Source organism: Syngnathus leptorhynchus, chromosome 3, assembly GCF_054491065.1.
Source record: "Syngnathus leptorhynchus isolate UIUO chromosome 3, UIUO_Slep, whole genome shotgun sequence".
NCBI classification, from domain to species: Eukaryota; Metazoa; Chordata; class Actinopteri; order Syngnathiformes; family Syngnathidae; genus Syngnathus; species Syngnathus leptorhynchus.
The window spans coordinates 18,857,113-18,881,126 of NC_141197.1; the positions used below are offsets into that span (position 1 = coordinate 18,857,113).

The following is a 24,014-nucleotide window of genomic DNA, read 5'->3' on the forward strand; positions in this document are numbered from 1 at the left end:
ATGAAATAAATTGTAAAGCTCAATTTACTGCTTCTGACAGCAAACAAAGTCACAAAGCAAACATTAAAGCAACTTTTAATTCTTTACCAGTGTAATCTTTTATAAACATAAAAGCTCAAAAATGACATTTTAATTACTTGTACACAAATGATGTCCGAAATGCCATAAAGTCTTTCATTTAAAAGTGCCTTTCAACACACACAAAGACTCCGCACAATCAAACATTAAAAACCAAATTCAAAACACATGAAACATCAAAGTCAGTCTGATGAATTCCAAAGGTGAGGAGCAATGCGACTATATCTCCTGGTACATGGGTAACTAGAGAAACAATGAAGATATAAAGCTGTACAGTGTGTTGACAATCTGTACAAGAACCTAATGAATGGCCTTTAAAGGTAGCAGAAAGATTTTGAAATGTATTCAAAATGTAACTGCCAGCAAGAAGAAGTGTTTTAAGATGGAGGTGACATGGTGAGAGGAGGTGGCTCTTGTTATGACTCAAGCCTGAAGTAGAATTCAGGCCATGCTGGGAGTTTAGGCGGGGATTTGTGGGTGAGACCAAGAAGATTTGAAGTGCCATAATTGATCCCGAAGGTGACGAGACTGTGAGTGAGGATGGTAATGGAACAGCAGGTGAGCGAAGGATGAAGGCAGCGCATGCAGAAATGGAAGTCTGATTGAGGTGAGGTATTTATGCAGCCGTGAAATGAAACATTCGGACTCGTGGAGTGGGAAGAACAGGGAAACAGGGCAATTCTCTATATGTTAATGGAGAAACTGTTTGCCAAGTGTAGATTTTGACCCAACTCGAATCAATTAAGTTTTCTAGTTTATAAATTTGAGAAGATTTGCACGCAACCAGGAATGAATTTCAATTAGCAGCGTTGGGATTGCTGGAGGTGTAGAATTTGATGTCATCCACCTTGTAGGATGTATTTGCCAAAGATATTGCTGATGGGAATGAAATATGTGATGAAGAGGATGGGGCCTCGAGTCCTGCCCTGTGGCACACCGGAGGTGACTGGGGACAGTTGTTGCTGAGTGAATTTTAGAGTTAGAGTTGAATAAAATGAGAGCAGCCAAAAGCTGGGAATTAAATCAATTGGATGGCAAGTGGGAGCTGATGTTGTGGGACATGGTGGCAAAGGCCACACTCTGATCAAGGAGAAGAATGATGATGATTAAAGTAGATTCAGCTGCCAGGAGGAGGTCATTAGAGATTTTTATTAAGGCAGTTTCATGGCAGTATAAGTGGGTGAAAACCAGACTGGAATTGCTCAAACTGACTGTTATGGGTTAGCTGAGAATCAATTTGTGAGGCAACTGCTTTCGAATGTATTTGGGATAAGAATGAAAGATTGGCCATGTAACAGAAACTGTTGCAATAGGGTGATCCAAAATTATTGCAAATTTTTCTTAATTATGCTTACGATCTTATTATTCTTCGAAGTATTCCAAAGGATAACAAAAGAAACTTTTGGTAGCTTTTTTTTTTCTGAAAAAGAATTGGACAACTCTCATTATAAAAAAAATGGTACAGTAATAATGTTCCACTTTCCATTAAAAAAAAACATTTATTAGCACGCACTCATAGTACTATCGCTACTTAGCTCAATAGCTTAGTCACTATGCAAGAGTAAATTTATTCAGCGTGTATGAAATCTAATCAAAACATTCATTTGCCTCTGGACATCGGTTAAAATGTTGCCCTGACGACAGCATGAGTATGGAAGGCCAAAGTTGCGAGGGCAGGTTTTTTTTTTTTTTTTTCCATCATCATCGTCATCATCATAAAAACACTGATCCGTGGAGGGCAATGGAGATTACATCCACCGGATAAATCACAAAAACCTTTTTCATAGCTGTGGGGGTTGTTTCAAAAACAGAATAGAGGACAAAAGGTACAATTTGTAAACCGGAAAGGTCAGCAGTGCACGTAATTGGCCATAATAGCTCCATAAAAGTTCCTCGGTATACTGTAAATCAGTTTATGCGTTCACCTCAAGCGTGTTATTAAGCTCGGTTAAACTGTATTCTTGTTTAACATTGAGTAAAATCTTCAAATGAGAAAATGTGTGGTGGGGAGGGGCTACTAACTCCGCACTAAACAACTCAGACTCTAGCTCCGTCAGCTTCACGGTCAATGTTGAGAGTTTAAAATAGATTTAGTGAGTCAACAAAAGTTGGAGTCAAGGAAATACTGTGGTGTCATTTGACGTGACATTTATGGGTCAAATGCCGAACAGCATATTTAAACTTATCTTCAATTCTTCATTGTGTGCGTGTTTACATTTATGCAATCTATGCATTTATTTATTTTTTGCGAAATGTTCTTGAGTCAAAGCTGTTGTCGCTGTCTGGAAAAGCTGTTGTTGCACTAAAGAATGTAGAGGTTAGGCAATATATACTCTATTTTCTCTCCCCCAAGCTTCCCTTCTTGTCAGCAACTAAGCAACAGTGACGGGATTCGCATGGGGCATGTTTGCATTGTTTGACGTTACCAGTGGCACCCATCAACAGCTAATTACACAGGATGTTCACCAGTCGACGCACTGTGGGGTATGATTAACAATGCTCTTTTATCACCATGGTGCAGGTTTCAGTTCAGAATGGGAAGCCCAATTCACCAGAAAGGTTTTTTTTTTTTTTTTTTACATTTTTTAAAGGTGATTGCACTACTAACCAAAATGTTCGCCATAAAAAAAAAATCTGAACATGCAAGTACACCCAACAACCTTGTTTATTGGGATTATAGTAGTTTGTAATTCTGTTTTACAGGATACTAAATAAATTAAGAATGTCCAATAGTCTCCCAAGTATTAATTCCTTGGGGCTTCACAAACCTTTAATCAACAACTATGATAATTTCTCATAATTTTGCAGTGAGGTCCAGACAGTGTCTTTGTATATTTGACAATACATGACTGGCATTATAAAAACTTCAGATTTTTTTAAATGTAATTTTCCTATGACAGTAGCAGTGTGGCCCAGCTTTGCCATCTTACTGGTCAATAATTAATTTCAGGCACTCAGACAAACTGTGGAGCAGAATCAGACATATCACTCCATTCAACAAAATAGGGCAGCACTGCTCCACTTTTACACGAGCTTCTCTTGACCTTTATCCGTGTTTGTGTATGTTTGAATGTGACCTACATCTCAATTTAGATGGTAGAGGCAGAAAGGCAAATGTCTTTGTGATTGTTCCTGATCTTAATTAATAATAATAATAATAATAATTATAATAATAATAATAATAATAATAATAATAATAATAATAATAATAATAATCCTGTTTATAATTATATTTATAATTATATTTATAATATACTAGACAAAATGGCAGTAGATGCACGGAAAATACTCCGTGTTGTTTATGGTATATTATGTGAAAACACAAACAGCTGCCTATAAAGTCTGACTTGAAATATCGAAGCAGCTGCCTCTTTTTACGTGTTACTCGTGACAGTCGTAACACAGTGAGTCCGTGTACATGCCCAAGGCCACCTGCGCCATTACGATGCAACATCCATATACTCTTTCTCGCGCTGAACCTTGAGTTAGTTTAACATAAAAGCATCCACTTCAATTTTCACCTCAAGCATAGTGTGACAGTGAGGAAAAAAAAACCCCATCATGACAGCCATAATATCAAGCAATCAAAATCTTATCTATTTTTCTGTGGACTCAAGTTGGCCTATTGAAATGCTTCTCTTGACACTAATCCTAAAGTTGGAAGAGGGAATAGTGGCAATTGGCACATTAAACGACACCAACGCCTTTCAGAACAAACTTGGATGGAAACAAATAATCCTGAGACTCACAGCACTGACAAAGCATTGTGCGATTGTGATTTATGTACACATCAATATGCACAAGGCTGTTCATTATTCAGCCACTGGCTTCTACGCTGGTTGTCAAGTCACGCTCATTCACCCGCTTTAGTGAATATAAAGAAAATAGACACTTTCATCAATGTGATCAATTCACTACAAAACACTTTTTATGGAACTTATTTTTCATACATTTCCCCCAGTCCCCCGAAGTGGAAATAATTTTAAATGAATGTTTGTCAGTATTTTCTGAAGAGTTGAGGGTGTTTGTAAAACTTGAGAGACAACTTGTCTGACGTAACATATTTTCATGATTTTTCTTCACCCTTTGGCTTTGGATGTTTTATGAAAACTCAAGCAAAGTTACCCATAAATTAATATGAGAAACAGAAAAGTTTTAATAAGAACTTCATATTGCGGATAGGGAGAGAGCTTGCGCTGCTGTACTTATTCTGTTCTTATCTTTTTTGGCTGCATCTAAAGCATCGTTAATTCAGATTCTATCATTGCAACCCAAAGCACTAATAGTCGATTTCAAAAGGGCATTCGTCAGTCTCTCGTATGCTTCCACTTTTAAGTACTGTGTGAATATATCGAACTGTACCCAAATACAATCCTGTGGTTAAATATACAGGCACAGTGGTTTGCGACTCAAGTCGCTGCTTTGCGTACCGGTTACGTAAATCCAGTGCAAAGAAATAAAACCAATTCTTAATGAAGATGTCGCAAAAAATGAAAAGTATTTTTTTTTTCAACACAGAAAAACAGGGCACAAAAGCCGCAATGAAAAAGCCAAGATGAGTCTGAAAGTAGAGCATATGCAATACGATGGCAGATGTATCATGTTTAATGGACAAAATGACCCAATTCTATGACTTGTTGCCGAGCGAGGACAGGACTGCATTTACTCGCTGTATGGAAATGAAGATAGATCCCGATCAGGTGTCCTCAACTCGAGTGGCTTCCTCCAGAGACGCCTCCAGTTTTTTCTCTCTCTCTCTTTCTCGCCCTTTCCTGGAGCTTAAGGCGGTCTTGATCGATAGATAGGGCATCTGAGAAAGTAATTTCTAAATACATTTCAAGAATATCAACTAAAACGCTGCAGGGGCTTAACTGAGGCTACACAAATTTCGAACTGCTTCTTATCTGTAGGCTACTTAGCGCATGACCTTATCTGCTAATAGAAGCCCCTGTCCTTTTCGGACAATAATGTAACTGGAGTTATTTTCTTTTCAGATTAAAAGAAAAAAAAACAACAACAACGATGGAAAGTCTTGTAGGGAGTGTATTTATGTATCTTAGTGTCCCCTGAGTCTCCTTGTCACACCTTCTACTATGCCTCATCACCAGCAGGGACCCCATATTTGGACGCCTGCCTGGCTTGGCGCTTTTAATGACACACTCCATCACACCTAACACAAGACAACAGTGAAACAACCTCACACATACACACACGGAGAGCCGACAAAGTAACTGGAGCAGCAGGCTGATATAAGCTTAGCGACGCTAATGCTAGCTGAAGGCTGACAGAGTGTCCGTTTCATTGATGGTGACCTGGGCGTGAGCAGTCATATTTGTCACGTAACGACAAGTTTGGGGAACTGCTTCTGACGCCTGGTGATTGTGAATCAAATAATTATGAAATCAAAGCTGGAGGGGGGGCAAAAAAAAAAAGACGCCAGATACTTAATCCTCATCAAAAGCGGTTGGGAAGCTTTGATGAATGTCGTCCCATCGGGCAAATGTTCATAATAGCTTTGTAAAGCGATGAAACAGAAGAAATGGGACAGTTTTTGGCTTTCAACACAAAAGACTCAGTACCAGAGATTTATTCAAAACTTGGTTGTTTGTAGCTTCCAAATGCAAAGTGAATGTTTAACAAAGTCAAGTTTAACAAAGTTGAAGTAGACTTCTCAAGCAGAATATTTAACGACAAAACTGTAACATACAATTAGACATATTGATTAAAATCAATGAATTTGGCATTTGTGAACTATTTTTGCCTCAGTTTCTACCAATATTCCGATTTTCTGTCTTTTTTATTTCTTGTTGAAATAACCCGATTCAAAAAAAGGAAGAAAATAAATTCAGCATCATCACCCAAAATAATTTTGTTCAACTGCAATTTTAGCATTAGCCTACTGTTCCACAGCAATATAAACATCATTACGTAGCTGATCTTCACATTATGAATGTTTTGCTAGTCTGATATGCTGGGTAGCAATGGAGAGGAAAAAAAAAATCTGAGCTCACTGGCATCGTAAATGAGGAACGCAGAATGTCATTTTATGGCTGCTGGACACAAAGGTAATACAACATGCATCATTATGAGATTCTCAAGGTGGCTCACTCTCACTTTCTCTCCTTCATTAGGCAGTGACGCAATGAAACTAACGTCCTGCAATTCAATGTTTCATTTTCATGATTCAAAAGCAAATTGTGACCTTATTCGTCCTTGCACGATGGGATTCAAGCAAAAATACTGCAAAATGTGATATTACTAAAAATGATTTGGAAAGCCCCGGGGGCAAGTTGCCAGTATAAAAATTTGACAGTGTTAACCTGAGGGCGACCGGCTCACCTTGATCATGTAGCACCTTAAACCTGCCGTTGGCAATACACGAGGGGGTCAGTAATTTTTTTCTTTCCTCTGCATTCCATTAACATAAAAGAAAAAGCCATTTATACAGTAGGAGGCACCGAGGACCACCACTAAGCCGATTGGCCTATCATGGCTGAAGTGGCCCAGCCGTAGCAGCTGGGTCTCAAGATGGCGTGCCTTCAGGGGGAACGTTCCGCAGCCAGAACACACAGAGCAGAGCATTAGCCATGCTGGTGACTGCTACAAATATGCAAAGCTTAAAATGGCTTGAAATGACTATTGTGCAGCGGGGAGAAGCACAAGAGTTTTCATGACAATCAACACACGGTTCTGCCTGGAGCTAGTCTAGCGCATACTTTTGGCCACTCAGACTATGTATCTGGGATTAGATTATGAGTCAATATGACCAGTTACAGACTTTTGGAAGACTCAATTATGTAAACTGATGCTAATCTTCATAACAAAAAGCTCGTGTGATGCTTAGAGGTCTGCTTCCGTGCAACGTTCTTTGCACTCAACCTCCTGCTCCCCACGCTCCAGCAAATCAGTTTCGGCCATCTCAAGGACTGCAATCCTCTCTCATCTGATTATAAAGTGAACGAGAGGACCTGCTTCAATTAGCTGTGAATCAAGTCGGCTGTGGTCACGCCCACAACAGCAAACACAATTTTTTTCCAACCATGTCAAGATGTGTGCTTCTGTAAAAAATACCACCACTTGGTGTAGACTACAAAGTATAAAACATTTCATATTGTGACCAATTATATAATTAATTGATATGACTGAGAAAGCACATATAAATCATATTCAATTACAGATGTGGTAAACCCAAGCTTAAGGTTGCATTAAAACATCGCTCAAGGTGTCTGATACATTTCAGGAGATGCTACCAAGTCATTTAGCATGTACGTGACCTTTATGAGTGTGACCTTTTAGATGAAAATGTCCTACACAATGAAGTCACATCTAATCTGTCTTCTTTCACTGATAGAGTATTTTGCAATCTTAAGTGGGCCCAGAGGCAAAGCTGTGAGCAATTTTTTTTTTAAACTGATGAATGAAATGTTGTTAGAATAAGTATGGGTTGAGTTTGAGACATTTTAGACTTTGAGACCGAGGAATCGTTTGATCCACTCTCACAAAATGAGCATGTTCGGAACTCATGCTGCACCCTAAGGAAGGAGCCTTCGAGGAGAAACCAAGCTCTACGTTGAGCTTGGCTTTTATCGTCTTTTATCGCACTTTTAGCAGAACATTGTCTAAACTTAATGCCAAATAAAGGAGCTGGCATCGGGAACTGAGCATTAATGAGCCCCACGGCTTCGGCCCTTTGGGACACACTAGCCAGTGTGCACACAAGTTGACCTTCTGCGAGGAAGAAGGACAAAGACAAGGTTGTACAAGACGGGCGGAGTCTATGTCATTACTATGATTAGCTAAACAAAACAAATGCGAGTCAGAGTGACAAGGATATGTGAGACTATAATGGGGGTGTGCCACTCATTCACTTTGGAAAAATATGGAGAGGCATTTGCATAATGCGATCGAGTACTGTAAAAGCGTGACCTTGTCCGTGCGCCGTAATAACACTTTTGGAGGTAATGTCACGCAAATGTGTTTGCGTGATGAAAAAGGCCTACAGCAAAGAACTAGCATCCAATAAACGCATTGTTTATCCACTCGTTCGTAGCTGGCTGAGCAAGATGGATGTATTCATTTCCGAGCATATTGCGAGAGGACTTTCCATGCCCATAAATAAAACATCTGATGAGGAGCCGACGTTTGCAGGTAAAACGGTGCATCGCTTTGCTTATTTCAAGCACTTTTAAAGCCACTACTCATTTTACATGTGGTTTGCTACCACCGATGGAGATAACATTATCACAGAAATGGAGCCTCATGAAAGCTATGTTAATATTTAAGGGCATGATAAGCAACAACTTTGGAAGTCTGAGCAGTGCCATCTATTAAGTTGGAGCAATTCAGTCTGGACATCCTAAGTGGAAAGCCATGTACATGATGAAATGCAGGCACTGGAGGCTTGTTTTGTTGTTAAAATGACAGAGTGGAATCTGGTGTTGACAGGGAAGCAACGTGGAGAAGCAGATGATCCACGACCTCCGAAAAGTTTCCCTGAAGGTCACATTAGACTAAAGCGCTGAGCTGATAATTTGCTGCTTTGTGATGACTGTTTTCAAAAAGTGATTTGCCAGCAAGCGGTGTCGCCTGCCGCTACCGGGTCACGGTGAAATGCAGATTAGTAACAACGGGTCAGAGAAGAGAATGTGTCCAACCTTACACCGATGTTGTAAGTGTGTGTAGGAGGGGCTCGGTAACCATGTCGATTTTCACTCATTGATTCCCAGCACCATGCCGAAGTTAACGATGTGATGTCTGAATCTGTCTGTCTGTCTGTCTGTCTGTCTGTCTGTCTGTCTGTCTGTCTGTCTGTCTGTCTGTCTGTCTGTCTGTCTGTCTGTCTGTCTGTCTGTCTATTTATCTATCGTAGGACTCAGTAAAGAGAAGACTAGAATGTATTTTTATTTTTCAGTTAAAGTGGTGTTTTTTGGGGGGTTGAGGCCGCAAGCTTGTACAGTAGCCGGAATTCCAACCCTAAACATCTGAACTGCGAGGCACTAACCACTTGTGAGCTTTGCTGCCCAACAACTGTAAATTTGCATAAAAGTCTGGATAGCGTTTTAAACAGTTATGTTTTGATCTCTTCTTTTTAATAGCCTCCCAAATAGAGACGGCGAGACGACATTGCAGCTATAATTAATCGACAAAACGCTACCCTTATGGGAGTAATAGGCGCCTGGGAAAGAAAAAAACTAAATCAATACTACAACACGACCCCCTGCAAATCATCCAACTTTTCATTCGAGATGGGTGACAGAGGCATTTGCACTTCTCAAATTTGCACTGCTCGTTGGCTGAGTGGCTGTCTCGGCGCGAGTGCGTCGGAGGCAGGACAAGTAACGGCTTTCGGACTCTGGGGGGGGGGGGGGGGGAGTGAAAGGGATCATAAGAGCATGTATATAGATCAGCTCTGACCGAGAGCTCTTGCAGAAAAGGGCTTTGACCGTCCAATCGATGAGCGATTATATCATTGTTAACTTCCACTTTATTATGGGATGTGTGTTCCGGGTGCACCATCTCAGAAAAGCTTTAAGGAGGAACATTCCCATTGCATTGTGTGAAATTGGTTCTGAATACGTTATGTATTCCCACAGCCAACGTAGTTAACAACCTGTCACTTCAGAGACAGCAGCAGTCAAATCCAGAGCTGATAATAGCCAATACTCATGAGCCGTATCAAAGTGTCAGCAACAAAATGACTTCAAACGAGGTGTTGAGTGTTTGAAAGGTACCTGTTACAATCGACGTGCAGCAGTAGGTGGGAGGAGCTTATCGTGAGGGCGATTTTGTGCCACTGGCCATCAGCAAGACGGTAAGGGAAGGATTCGGTGCGGGGCTTGCCCTTGAAGCGGTAGTGGTAACGGATCTCCTCTCGAACGCCGCTGCTCTCCAATTCAAAGTAGCTAACGGGGGAAGGGGAGGAAGGTCAAAAGTAAGTAAGCCGCAAGCACAAGATTTTTCATGAAATCTACAATTTTCTAGCTAAACTTTAGCAGCAAGTCAAACTAAGCATAGCACACACAAATAAAATGAACAAAACAATATATTCCCCACACTGGTTTTGTGTCTAACTTCAGGCATTTGACCCGTATTCTTGCATTGTGTGCTGCCTCATCAGCTACGCTGAATTAGAGGGCAGCCAGCCAGCTGCAGCAGCAGCGGCGGCGGCGGCGGTGGAAATGGCGGAGCTGCAGGCTCCCAAGTCATGGCATTTTAGCTTGCCAGTGGCAGCTGATGACCTGAACAGTGAAACCTTTGGCACAACACTGACATGGTAAACTACAGAACCGCTGTAAAATGATTGATAACATACAAAACATTTCCCCAAGCTAGCAGCCTCCTTGCCAATTCAAATATACTGAGCTCGACAAGAACGCAGACACAATGGCGTTGGAGCCGAGCCCATTCAATAGCAAAAGCTCAAGAGTATCATGCATATTAATAAAGAGTGGAAAGTGTACCCTTCCCGCAGAATATCAATGTGGACTACGCTGGAGCGGGACTTTTTGCTGTTTGGGAAAATTGAATGAAACAGAGAAGAAGCCAACAGTACCCAAATGTAGCTTGCATGAATACGAAGAGGATGGAATCTGGTTTGGAAAAGTCAGAAATGAATAAATTCACAATCTAAAAGGTTGGCGTTTTCTTTCTAGGCTTTGTTCCCATCAAATACAGAAAGCACCCAAACGTACTTTACAAATATGTGTCTTTTTCGAACCAGAGAACAATAAATTCATCAGGATAAGGTAAAATAAATAAAAATAGAAGATAAATAAATAAATAAATAGAAAATAACCAAAAATATAAGTAAATAAACAAATAAATGGCTCAGCCAATCATGCTGAGCCAATCACGTGTAATCAAGAAGCTCAACCCTCGTGACACAGCTAATGACGGCCCACCAGCCACCCACTCAGCTCAGGGTCATAATTACACCACATAAATACTGCATAGTTCATATTAGATCAAAACACAGATTCCGACAAAAAAGTGCTTAGGCTCAAAACAAACATTATTATCTCAAAAAATTGTATATAAGAGGAAGTTGTGGTTGAGTGACAGCATTCCCGCAGCACCAATGTGTGTCATTGGGCATCACAGATAAAAGGGGATGTAAATAAAGTCAAGGCAGTCCAGCTCGGGCTCCAGTCATCAAGCAGCGTGTCATCATTCCGAGATGAAATGAATCCGTCAGCGTGCGGTCGCGCCGGGCACTGACCCGACAGCTCGTCTTCATCAATGATACTTGTCAGCCAAAGAAGCTTCATTTGCATTGAGTGAAGAAGAACGTGATAATAAAAGCTCTCCAGTAACAGCTCAGTTGATGTGAAGCCTTTGTCAAAAGTTTACGAAGGCTTCGCTGGATTCACACACACACACCTTCATCTTGATTCAACTGGTGAAACAATCCAAAGCCATAAAATCCACTTCACGGCTGCCATTTGTTTTATAGAACATTTAGTAGGAGCTGTTGTAATAAGGAATATTTAATGAGGGGGAATAATCGACTGGAAAGGTGTAATAAACATGGGCTGACAGAGAATGAAAAAAAGAAAATCTATTTTAGTGCCACTGCACGGCACTAAATTTAACTTTTGTAGATTTTAAGAGACCAATTTGGGCACTGCCCTTCAGTTCCTAGCCGCTTTGTCCACATCGTCGTATATCTGCTTGTCAACCAACTGCCAGCAATTTCTCACAGTCCCAACATTAAGAAAAAAAAAATCTTCTTGTAGAGCGTCTTGAGCTTTTGAGCTAACAAGTGCTCATCTTCAAAATGAGCGCATTTCATTCCTCCGGGAAAAATTTTGACTGCCGGGTGTGCGGTATATATCATCTGCGCCCTTTCCCTTCAACCTCGGTGTCACACATCTGCTTTATGGAGGGCAGATGACAGCCAATTATCCGTTCCGAAAGGAGGCGGGGTCAACACACATTGGGACTTGTCAATAAAAAGGCAGACTGAGACAAAGCAGAAAATGCGCAGATGCCTCTGGTCGCTGATAAGTGGTCATGATACAATGCAGCTTTAGATGTCACAAGAAGAACATGCTTGATGGACCAAGTAGATATCTTGATTACATCCTGCGGTCAAGACTGACAGGTGCACCCGTCTTCACTAACTCCATTGGAGGTCTATTGATTCGTTGAATTTCAGGACGACCATTAGAGACAATACCACGGTGACTATTTTCACATTGGTCTCTCTCTCTCTGCTACTCAAAGAGATGTCCGCCATCTTTGAAGATCGTCCCTGAATTTTTCATGACTAAGTACTCTTAACTGACAAGCGAACCTGCCCAGAATCATTAACAGAGCGAGATTCTCCCAACGGAGACGGGATGAAGGAGATTTGGAGCGACTCTTGCGAGCAACGTCTTCAATTACACACTTCCTGTTGACAAGCGACTTTGTCAAATGCTTTCAAAAACAAAAAGGAACAACGGGCTTTGAAAGGGAAAGAAAAGCAACATCCGAACGCAAATGTCAGGTATTGATGTCGAGCTGTTCCAAACGTCGCAGAAAAGCGGTGGACAATTGATGACCTTTATCTTTTTACCACTCGGTGGGGTATGATTGAACGCCAAAGTCGAGCGAGAAACAACATAGAGAAGAATTTGAATGAATACATGAAATCAAGACCGAAAAATCGGGACAGTATATCGTCACGTGAACGAGAGATCTTCAGAATTTCCAGAGTAGCACTTCAACGGATCTTCAATGTTTCTTTTGCATTTGAAAACTCAGAGCGACAGAGTAGCTGAGCTTTGAGTTTGTTTCTCACAGCCACTCGGTAACAATAAGCATTACTGGGCTACTGAGGAGAAGTGCTGGCTGGACAAAAATGGTTTTTGCTAGGTGTATTCAGCCCCAAAAATCAGTACAAAGAAGCGAGGAAAGGGTTTTATGATTTTGCAGCGGGGACTGGGAAAGGCTTGCATTCAAAAGCTGTTTGACGCTGAGAAGGGTGAAGGATGAGTGGAAATTGCCGTTTCCTTGTAGTAGAGCTAGCAGAGAAGGTGGGCGGGAAAGGAGGATGACAAAGGGAATTATGGCGCGGCCAATATGATGGAGCTAGCTGTCGAGTGGATGGTAGAATGGAAGCTCTGCGTTCTAATGGTAAAGAATAGGCACAGACAAGAGCTCTAATAGGGCCTTCAGAGAGGATTCACGGGTTCACAGAGGAACACAAGTCAGCAGCGGCGTGTCATCTGAGGTTCTGTCCATCTCACCGACTGTAATTACTGCCCACTTGCAACGCTGGAGTCTGACTCACAATGGCGGCCTAGCTTGGCGACACAGTAAACAAAGACTGATGAATGGTTTGGAGTGTCTTTTCGGGATATTTCCTGACCTTGAGGTCAGTGTTTACATGAATAACATAGTTTGCTCATATTCAGATGAAGTGATAATCATAATATGTCTAATTGTCGCCAATATATGTGTCTCTCTTATTTTCTGCTGTTTTGACAGGCAGCGAAGCGTCACCACGACGTGTGCCCCCATACCTGACCTGACCTGACCTTGTGAGGATGAGTGGTGCAGATGATAGAGGGAGGATGAGTGGTGCAGATGATGGAGGGAGGGAGGGAGGGAGGGAGGGAGGGAGGGAGGGAGGGAGGGAGGGAGGGAGGGAGGGAGGGAGGGAGGGAGGGAGGGAGGGAGGGAGGGAGGGAGGGTGGATGGATGCATGGGTGGATGCATAGATGGATGGACGTAAAAACTGGAGAGTCACTTGTCTGGTCATCCCTGTTTAACGGAGCACTTGTCAGAATTACAATCATTGTGTCAGAGATTAAAAGAATGGAGATGGAAAAATAATATTGAGAATTAATTCTTAATACTTTTATCAGTGTGGCTTACAAAATAAACAACAACCGTGGTTATTGCCTGTAGTTTGCCTTTTTCTTGAATCTGAGCATTAACACATCCAGTACAACCAAAGTCACATGTTCACTTTCACTGTGCGAGTTGTATTCTTTTTAACAGAACAGAAAACATCTACCTTGAGAGAGAAAGGAGAGAAAATCAATTTAGCTTGCCCTTTAAAACAACTTGTACAGTTTCTAAGGGAGCTGGCGGTCAATTCATTGGCGCCACTCATAAACGGCTGACAGATATGAAACAGTCTGAGACTTACTTACAAGTTGGGCCACCGCACACTAAATGACGGGGGCTCGAACAAGACTAAATTAGACAATCAAAAAAATTTAATCGGCAAGCCAGATGGGTACACTAGGCAATTAGCCATAGTGGAAACGCAAAGTCACAAAAGCTACTCTCCACTTACTTTGCGATTTCATTTCAGACGTAATTTAGCCAGACAAGGCCATCGCCATTTGAAATCTTAGTCCTTGTTGATTTTGTACCATTTCATTGCCCATGGCTCGCCAACCGAAAATTTAACTGCCGGCAAAAAGTTTTTCTGTCCTCGAATGTTGTTCTGAGCAGTTTTACGGCCATCACGATATATATATATATATATATATATATATATATCTCCCTGGACGAAACACAAAGAGGCTGAGAATACATTTTACAAAATATTTTGAAATAGCAAATAAAATGCTGGTGAGTTACACAGATTTCTAGAGGTGCTTAAGCCCCGCTTTGAAATACAAGTACAAGTTGAAGGCATGTGAGGTGCAAGGCCATTTCCTGGATTGCGCGCCTGTTTATGCAACATCCTGCGATAAGCATTATCAGCATGCTTACAATTTTGACTCATGCAGACACAATAGACAGAAGCTTATCTCTCTGGCTTAGCATCCCTAAACGAGAGCTGACTGCATCATCACATCCACTACTGATCTAAAATGACGGGAGACTAAGTGATCTTTAACAGCTGTCTTAAGAACACATCGACACCTGCAAACAACTCAATCAAGGGGGAAACAAAAATCATCTTATTACAAAGAATGTCGTCTAATCCGTTGCAGTAAAGTTGCGCCAGAAAGAATCTGGAAACAAAATGAAGAGGATTACAAAAGGATTACCTGTGTTCCGACTCATGGATGGAGAATATGACACCCGATGTTGAGGACTTCTGTTGGATGGAGGCCAAAAAGGTAAATTCACTTTTTCTCCTGAATAGCTGCATGACTTTCTCGGTGACGTGCGCCGGGGCTTGAACGGCTCTCCCAACATCTAAAGAAGGAAAACGTAGAAAATTCATGAGGTTACATGAGATGAGCTGCCAAGTCAAGTAATTTATAAATACACTCAATCTGTTTTGGTGTATTGTGAGAATTCAACTTCTCCTTTTCTGCTCTATTTTTAGATGACAGATTTGTTGCCGAGCATGGGCCAGTGAACTCCATTTTTTGCAGATCACTCAACGCACTCGCTTTGGCATCTGTGGTGTGCCAGAGTTGAAACACCTTTGCGCCAAACTATTTCCGCTACTCCTCGAAATGTTTTGGTCTATATTCTCTTATTTTGGCAACATCGGCACATAAAGCTCGCCAACACGTCGGCCGTGCATCAAGTCCACCGCAGACGGTCCCTGAGGAACTAGCCTGTTTTCACATGCTCTTGGGGGGCTTTGCGGGAACCACTTAAAAGTTTTGGGCTGGAGCTAAAGATACAAACGACTCACTGTGACTACAAAAACAAAGGAGGGTAGCATATGGCAGCAGTGCTGCTTTTAAAATCCACCAAGGTACAAAGAAACAAAGACCAAAATGAATGCCAACTGCAGTTGGCATGTCACGTTGACTACAGCAATGGGTAGGGGGGGGGGGGGGGGGGTTGATGCGGCCCAAAACAACAACTGAATAATGTAGTACTTCTGCTCAATATACGTCAGAATGGCAAGAAATGTACAACAAGGCTTTTAGAATAGCAAAGAAAGTTAACATTGTTCGTGCAAAACCAAAAGAGACAGAGAGCAGCACTCGTCTCAAACCACTGTCAAGCTCTCAGCACGCCTTGGCTCACATTTGAAAAATCTCTTGCCTGATAAAAAATTCATAAAATCCGAATTGATAAAAATTTGATGACTCTGTTGAAGAGCCTTCCCATTTTGCAAGTAAATAACTTGTATGTAAACATGAAACGCAAAACCTCATTGTGCCAGGTAATTGGTGTCGTGCGGCGCGTTACACATCTAATGAGGCACAATCTCGGGTGGGTGTCATTTGACGACGTCGTCAACTCTCAGCAACAATCGACACATTCAACATTGTTGGATTCTTGTTAAGTTGTGAGAAATTAAGGCCGCCCCATCTGAGAGCGCTGTCACTTGAAGAACAATCAGGCAGAGCCTTGACACCAAACCCAGCTGAGGGAATACTACTTCAAGAAAGCGCCTGCATTTTTGTTCTCTTCAGAAGTAAGAATGCTTGTAAACCAAAGCTTAAAGCTCCAACTTCTTCCTTCTACTACTCCCTTTGAACATAAACTGCTCACTTTCTACTGCATTTTGTTATATACACCGTGTTTGTGCATAAATAATGTGGGTTTTTTTAATGAATGTGCAGAAGAGTATCTGAATATATTTTAAAGCACAAATGAAATCCGCTCTTCAACTACAAAAGCTTTGACGTGAACAAAAAACGATCACAGATTGTTATTTCTGTAGGGATCCTTCGAGCATGAAAGGGATTAACTGCTTCTTCTTTTTTTCATCACTCCATTGTGCATGTGCATCTAACTTTCTTTTTTTTATACTAGATGCAAATTATTTTTATATTAAAAAAATTTTAAAAAAACAACATCATCATCAAATCGGCAGCGGTAAAAAAATAACTCGTACATTGACATTTAATATAGTGCAGTATGTATAGACTAGTTCATCATAGTGTTTAAATTTCTTGTGCTGGCATTAATCTTATCTCGCACAGTGTAGATTTGTGTGTCTTTTGTTAACAACAACTCTCAACAGGACCCCCCCCCCCCCCCCCCCCCCACACACACACACACACACACACACACACACACACATATATATATATATATATATATATATATATATATATATATATATATATATATATATATATATATATATATATATAGCTCGACAACACAACTGGCTCATTCTGCCTCAAACCAACATAACTATTTACATCAGCATGACACACACACACACACACACACACACACACACCTACTATAAATCCTCCCAGTGGGAATTACAATGTTGGCTTTTTATTGGTGCTGCTCGAGAGATAGAGGAGATGGTTTATTTTTAATGGTCATTCTCAAGGATGGGGTTGTGATTTGAATTGAGCTAGGGTACAGTACTAAAATCTGATCTTAATGTTTCTTCAACTCGTTTTGTTTTTTTTGTTAATTAAAGTTGACAAAGCACTCATGTGCAAGTTACTCCCTCTAAATTTGCCTAAATCACTTCAAACTCAATGGCCTTCTCCAAAGCGGATCTGACTGGTCAGATCAGGGTTGCTTTACATTGTGACTTATCTCAATTATCCACGCGCTGCACACTTGAAAAATGCAATGCCGAGATAAGGCCGGGAAACGGGCTCCCATCCCCAGAGAAGCCGTAAACTACCACGTCATTAAATGTCAGCCGAAGCAACTGATCGCCAAATGAGCTAATCATCATACAATCAAGTTGACGGACAAGCGCCTTAATCGTGTCCTCACAAGCGCCACGTTGTTGATCACGGCAAGAGGTCTGCATCATTTTCTAGTGTGCAATGTTATCGAGACAAATGGGGGGCTAAAAAAGGTGCGGCGTTGCAGAGCAGCACTGGGATATGCGATAAGGACGGGCCAGACAGGGACAAGACACACTGAGAGATAATATGGGCAAAGGTCACTCTGAGGTGGACTAGAGGTCATCTCATGAGTTGTAGTCTCGCCAAAGACAAAATAAATAACATGACCAATATATGTGAGAACCTCACATTCAATATGACAAAACGTAGATGTTCCACATCTAAATCTGTCAAAAAAACATGAAAAGATGTTTTGCATCTGTCATACAGGCAGGAAAATATTACGATTGAGAATGAAGGCAACAAAATGGGGAGATAGAGTTTAGCACGTCTGCCTCACAATCAAGAGATGCCGCGCAGCAGTGGAGATTCTAAAATGAGATGTTTAGAGGTGCCGAGTTGACATCCGGACCAAATATATTGCAGGCATATTAACATTTTCACTTCCACATTGATGGAAGACATATGTCGGAAAGTCGAAAATGATGAATGAACTGCATCTCTACATACACATTAACTGTAGCAGGATACATTTTTTATTTATTTTTTGCAATGCACACTATTAAGGCGAAGCTATTCTCCCATACACTCTGTAATATTAATTATTCAAAGTTGAAATGATACTGCCTGAAAATTAATCATGTTTATACAAATACCACTTCATCACAGATTATATAGGTCATAGGTGTCAAACTCAAGGCCCGTGGGCCAGATACGGCCCACCAAATAATTTTATGTGGCCCGCAAAGATCAATTCTGCATAGACCTTTTGTCATTATTAAAATTACAAATTGTCTTCACTTTAAAAAAAAGAGCTATTGCTTTTTTACCATTCATCTTTTTAAAATATTTGAACAATTTTTACTCGTCTCTGGTTTTAAAACTAGTTATTCAACAGTAATGTTGATAATAAAATAACTTAGGTTAGCATTATGGGACACCGACTGAAGTAAATGAGTGCGTTGATACTATTTATCAATGAATGCATGACTTTCTCTTGTTTGCTAAGACAAATGATGTATGGGGGGGCATAATTGGGTAGATTTCCATTTCCTGAGGCGTAGTGTCACAGTGACATCTCAGTCATTTTGCATTGTCAAGTTAATGCTTCAAGTTTCGAATGAGCCTGAGTAAAAAAACAAACAAAAAAACAAACATCTGTTGAGGTGGGTGAAATTGTGGATAATTGTATCAGGTGAGGTGTTAAACAAGCATTCATTTTTTTCTTCTGTAACTTATACTAAAAAAAAAAAATTGCAAATACAACAAATGTAACATCCAACGCAGCGAATAGACAACAAACAAGTTTGTTACGTTGTGAGATTGACTCGCGACCAAAAAAAAAAAGATCTTGTCACACGAGCAAATTTTGAAATATTGCTAACTCCCTGTGGGATAAACAAGTGAGTTCTATAGTAGTCAACACCATGGAGTCTGCTTCTTAAATCTTCAAGAAAACAAAACAACCGTCGTCTCCATACGTCTTTGTTCTTCCAAACAGTTCTCTGGCGTTGTGATCCATTCACAGCCTCATTAATGATTGTAGTCTACAGCGGATGTTTGGTCTGATCAGACATTCCCAAAATGTTCTTGCTCAGGCATTTGAATGAAAAGACAAATGAGAGGATGCAAACGTGGGAGAAGCCTTGATCACTTTCATAAAAGCGCCTCTTACTTTTCAGCCCCGTGACATGACAAGCCGGCAGTAGCCCCTTCAATTCCCTTTTTTTTTTTTTCCTCAGTTTCATCTGACAGTCGGGTGCTTCAGTGTGGAAGTTGGTGTTTTCATTTTCCAAAAACATTGAAGACTTAACTCAGTCACTGCCAGTCCAATTAAAGTTGTGTTTAATCGTCAATGGTAGTGAATGAGTTGCATATGCCACGTTTTTTTTTCGTTTTTTTAACAGCAGAGAGTCAGAGATGTCTAATAACAATACTTTAAGCAATGAAATTAGCTTGCTTCGGAAGAACTGCTACAATTCGGTCCAGTCTTTGTGTAAGATGAGGAGGATCGAAAAACTGACCTTTTTGGCTCTGTTAAAATATGATGCTAATGGAGAATAAATGATTTGGAAATGTAGCTGCAAATTGAAAACATATATACATTTTCTCCTCAAGATATTTACAAAACATGCACAATATGTCTTCAATAGTAGCCTTCGGTTTCAGTATAACACAGTCTATCATTCCCTGTTTCTCTTTTTCACAGTCTCCTCTAGATGCTTTACGTACTAACAACGCCTCAGCACTGCAAGTTGGGAAAAAATGTCTTCAGCCTTGAAAGGCAAGTATTTCCACATTTCCAACATGAAAACCTCCCACACTGTTTCTGTAAGGTGTTGCCACACACACACACAGACAGACAGCGATATACTTCCTCTATGCATCAGTGTGATGCAAGTTTAATCCTGAGTACAAAAGTTGGATATCACACCTTCTGGCTTCAAGCTGCCACAGGTGCAACCGGTGAGATGATCAATTCGCAGCAAAACAAGCAACGGAATCAACTACAATTTGAGATGGAGAGAAAGAAATGGAGAGCTAGATGGAGAGAGATGGCCGGAGGGATTGAGAGATGGAGGAAAGGAGATGGTGGAGAGAGAGAGAGAGTGAGAGTGAGAGTGAGAGTGAGAGTGAGTGTGAGTGTGAGTGTGAGAGTGAGAGTGAGAGTGAGAGTGAGAGTGAGAGTGAGTGTGAGTGTGAGTGTGAGTGTGAGTGTGAGAGTGAGAGTGAGAGTGAGTGTGAGTGTGAGTGTGAGAGTGAGAGTGAGAGTTTTGGCAAAAAATTGGACAGCAAGGACGTAACGGAGACACCGTTGTCTGTGCCTTTAAGAGCGATCCCCTTCATGTAGGATGAATAATTCAGATTCCATGGAGGTCCCTGTGAGGTGGGACCGGTGTCTCGTCTCCTCCCGCAGCAGTAGGACAGCCAGGAAGCTCCGACATAAAAGATGAAAGGTTTGATAACCTTCATTGCTTTTGGTGCCACTGTAAAGACTTTATTGTGGTAACATCGCTTAGCTACACGGACGCAGTCTGTGAATTGCTCACAGCCTCCTGGAAAAAAACACTTCTTTGCAAATCTTTAATGAATTGTACACTCAATGTTTCCTTCTCACTTTTCAGTCATAGTTGACTTGTGACTCCAAATGCCACAGGTCTATTTTTACTCTATTATAAGCAGTGAGCGCTTTCAATTGTCGTTTTCTAAGCTTCCTCAGTTTAGGCCACACACAGTTTTGAAAGGAGCAAAACATTCTTCCGATTGACTGACACAAATATGAGAACATTTACCTTAAGCAAATACAGGACGGGGGTGTTTTCTTTCTGTACAGAGCAGAGAAGGACACTTGTAGGATGTGATTTGAAACGTTTTCTGCTTTATGTTGAACTTGACTGTTACATGTCGAGTTGTATTCCCCTTTTTTATCTTCTCACCTGGCTTCGCCATTAGCTTACTTTTTTCCCCTTTAGAATTGAATTGAGTTGAGGTATTGCCGACATCCATTTGATCCCACGGCAAGTGGGAAAGAAGCAACGAAGGCAGGATGAAACAAAAGCAAAAATATCCAGTGGAAACCGTGGCTATTTTTAGCCACGCTTTGCAGACATTGTAATCATCAGGAATTTTAGATTAACGGCTAGCTGGCTGGCTAAAAGTATTGATTATTTGAGAACTGTGATTAGCAACCAATTTGTGACAATTTGTCATCCTTAACTCATTCACTGCTAACCCAGTTCATATATTTGACGTCTATAATGGCACTGAATGAGTTAAACTTTTTCAAGTGGCATATGCAGCCAATGACATCACTCCTCATCAGCAAAGGTACATAAAAACATGATAACATGTTAATTAGGATAGAATGTGATGCAAAAGTGGATTTATTACAATTTGATAGAGAAATGATGCTATTTATAGTCACCGAGGAGAGTTGCAGGGGGTGTGAAATAGTTTATATTTCCTGGGGGATATAACAGAAAATAATTGTCTTTGCCTAATCTACAGGAGAAAAAAAACAGCTAAATTCTCATCAGTGACATTTTAGCAGCTGCTCTCTTAAAAAAAAAAAAGAAAAAAAAACATATGCCTTGCAGGAACTTTCCTTAATACATCAAACGTTTTGTTTCAGAGTCCCACAAATGATTTACTAGTAAAAATTGTTTCATCCCTTTCCCATATGTTGAGAAATTCTCTTTTTCATTAGCAAGAAGATGCTCAGTCTCCCCCCCTCCCCTTCCTGATTAATAAAATATGTGACTTGCTTAATAATGTGGAAAGTCTTGACAAAGTAATTGTATTTTAATGGCAAACTCATTCGCAGCTTTGTCAGTGATTTAACTCAAACATTCATAAATGTATACTTAACAGTTTCAACTCTACGATATAATAGTGTCAAAACAGATGCGTAAAGAGAGATATTTGTTTTAATTAATTTATTACTGTTGCCGTGAGAATAGTTCAGTCCTGGTGCTGCCGCCAGTATTCAGTTTAGTTGGGCTTGCGCAACTCGGGTTGCATCATTTTTTAATGCTCGCACCTCAACATGTTTGTGGACTTGGCTAGCCTCTCGCTTCAAAATTGTCAGCTGAATATTGGCAGCGGGGACCTGCCGTCGCCGCCCCCCCAGCCTGACTCACACTTTAAATGTGATGTTTTTCTAAAATGGTGTCAGCACCATCTGGATGAGTCTGTGATTTCCTCTGTGGTGCTATTTGACATTGCCGCAACATGCTGCAGAGATTCTCAACATATATTCCGTGGGAAGGCAACAACCGTGATGTTCTGATTTACCGACGTCTGTATGTAGAAATCATTTTCAAATTAAATGGAAATATTTTGTTCTTGTAAACAATCAAAATCCGGGCTGTTAAGAGCACTTGTGCAAATATCAAGTTGTGTTTTGTTGCTGATTATTAGTACCCAGCAGGAGCAAATTAGCATTTATTTTATTTTTTGTGTTCATCAAAAGGTTGGATCGCGCATGGAGATAAAGAGCTTTTAGTCAAGGTTTTTGCTCAGCCGCCTATCCTAAACTAGCTTTCATTAAGCACAGTGGTGCAATAATCTTGGGACGGGAAATGATGTGATGGAGAGATGAGATAAAGACATGCTGGGATGATGATTTCTGCAAAGCTTCTGCCCACTTTCTAGTCTCTCGCTCGCTCGTTCTGCCTCCCCCACACTCTTTTGGACACTTACTGAAAAGCTTGATAGCCTCTTTCTAGAGCTACTTCAACGACATTACAAAGTGTACATGCTCTTTCACAATTCATGTGTTAAAACAGATCAAATATGCTCTCCAGCTCAGAACACAACATGATTACATCCATCATGCATAAATGATCAGATCACAGATATTTTGTCACTACGCCACTGCAGACGCTTACACAGTTCCTAACAGACGCTTAATTATGGACTGTTTGCAGCAGGGGCTTTTTTAGAACCCCACACTCCATTTTTAGAAAGTCTGAGCTAGCCACTGCCCGGAAAGAGCGCCATAACAGCTACAATTCAAGGTGGGAAGATGTATGTGTGTGTTGCACGATAGCACCACCTACAGGAGCCACACAAGGTAGAAGTCGACTCGTTGACGTTAAACTAGTTTTCAAACAATGCAATAAAAACACAATATGAAATATGGTGCTTTCATAGGAACCAAGCCATGCCACAGATAGCAAAATTCCAAAAGGAATAGACACGCCCCCAAAAACTAGGATTGTCCACAAGATGGCAGCAAACTCCCTATTGGCCGGCCAGAGCATGAAAACCGCAAGTAGGTGAGTTTTTTGTTTTTGTTTTTTACCAAAAAAGGCAGGTTGCCCTACCAAAAATATAAATGGCTAAAATTATGAATTGTGGATATGCAAGAACAAGCTAACAGCAAAATTATTCATATTTTAGCGATTAAGTTGCCTTTTTTTGGCATACTGATGAAATTGATATATTGTAGTATAAGATAATTATTTCACACAAAAATTTCAAATGAAAAAATGATAGTGAAATACAACCCAAAATATAATCACTAAAAAATGAAATTTTTGCTGTTTCTTGGTGGTGAATTGTACTGAAATAAAATCATGCCAAAAAGTTTCCCACACTATTTCATGTGTTGGCACATCTCTACACAAGTTACCAGGAAACCATAAGGAGAACAGGTTGGCAGGAGTGTGCGAGCTTGTTCATGTCACAAATATTCAAAAAAATAAATAAAAAAGCAGGTCTGTGAAGCCTGGGCGTCCTCCATTTCTC

General features: G+C 40.7%; 1 protein-coding gene across 4 annotated transcripts in view; it reads right to left on the reverse strand.

The window, feature by feature from the left end:
• The window catches only part of LOC147059622 (protein kinase C-binding protein NELL1-like), a 94,624-nt gene that overhangs the window by 53,516 nt on the left and 17,094 nt on the right, over positions 1–24,014 (reverse strand). For 3 of the 4 annotated variants that reach the window (XM_085907916.1, XM_085907915.1, XM_085907914.1), the window contains 2 exons: positions 15,075–15,225; positions 9,810–9,980 (listed from right to left, as the gene is read on the reverse strand). In XM_085907916.1, the coding sequence (XP_085764042.1) occupies positions 9,810–9,980; positions 15,075–15,225 (322 nt within the window). Of the gene's footprint in view, positions 1–9,809; positions 9,981–15,074; positions 15,226–20,196; positions 20,331–24,014 lie in introns of those variants that run through there. The other variant, XM_085907917.1, reaches the window with a different exon arrangement.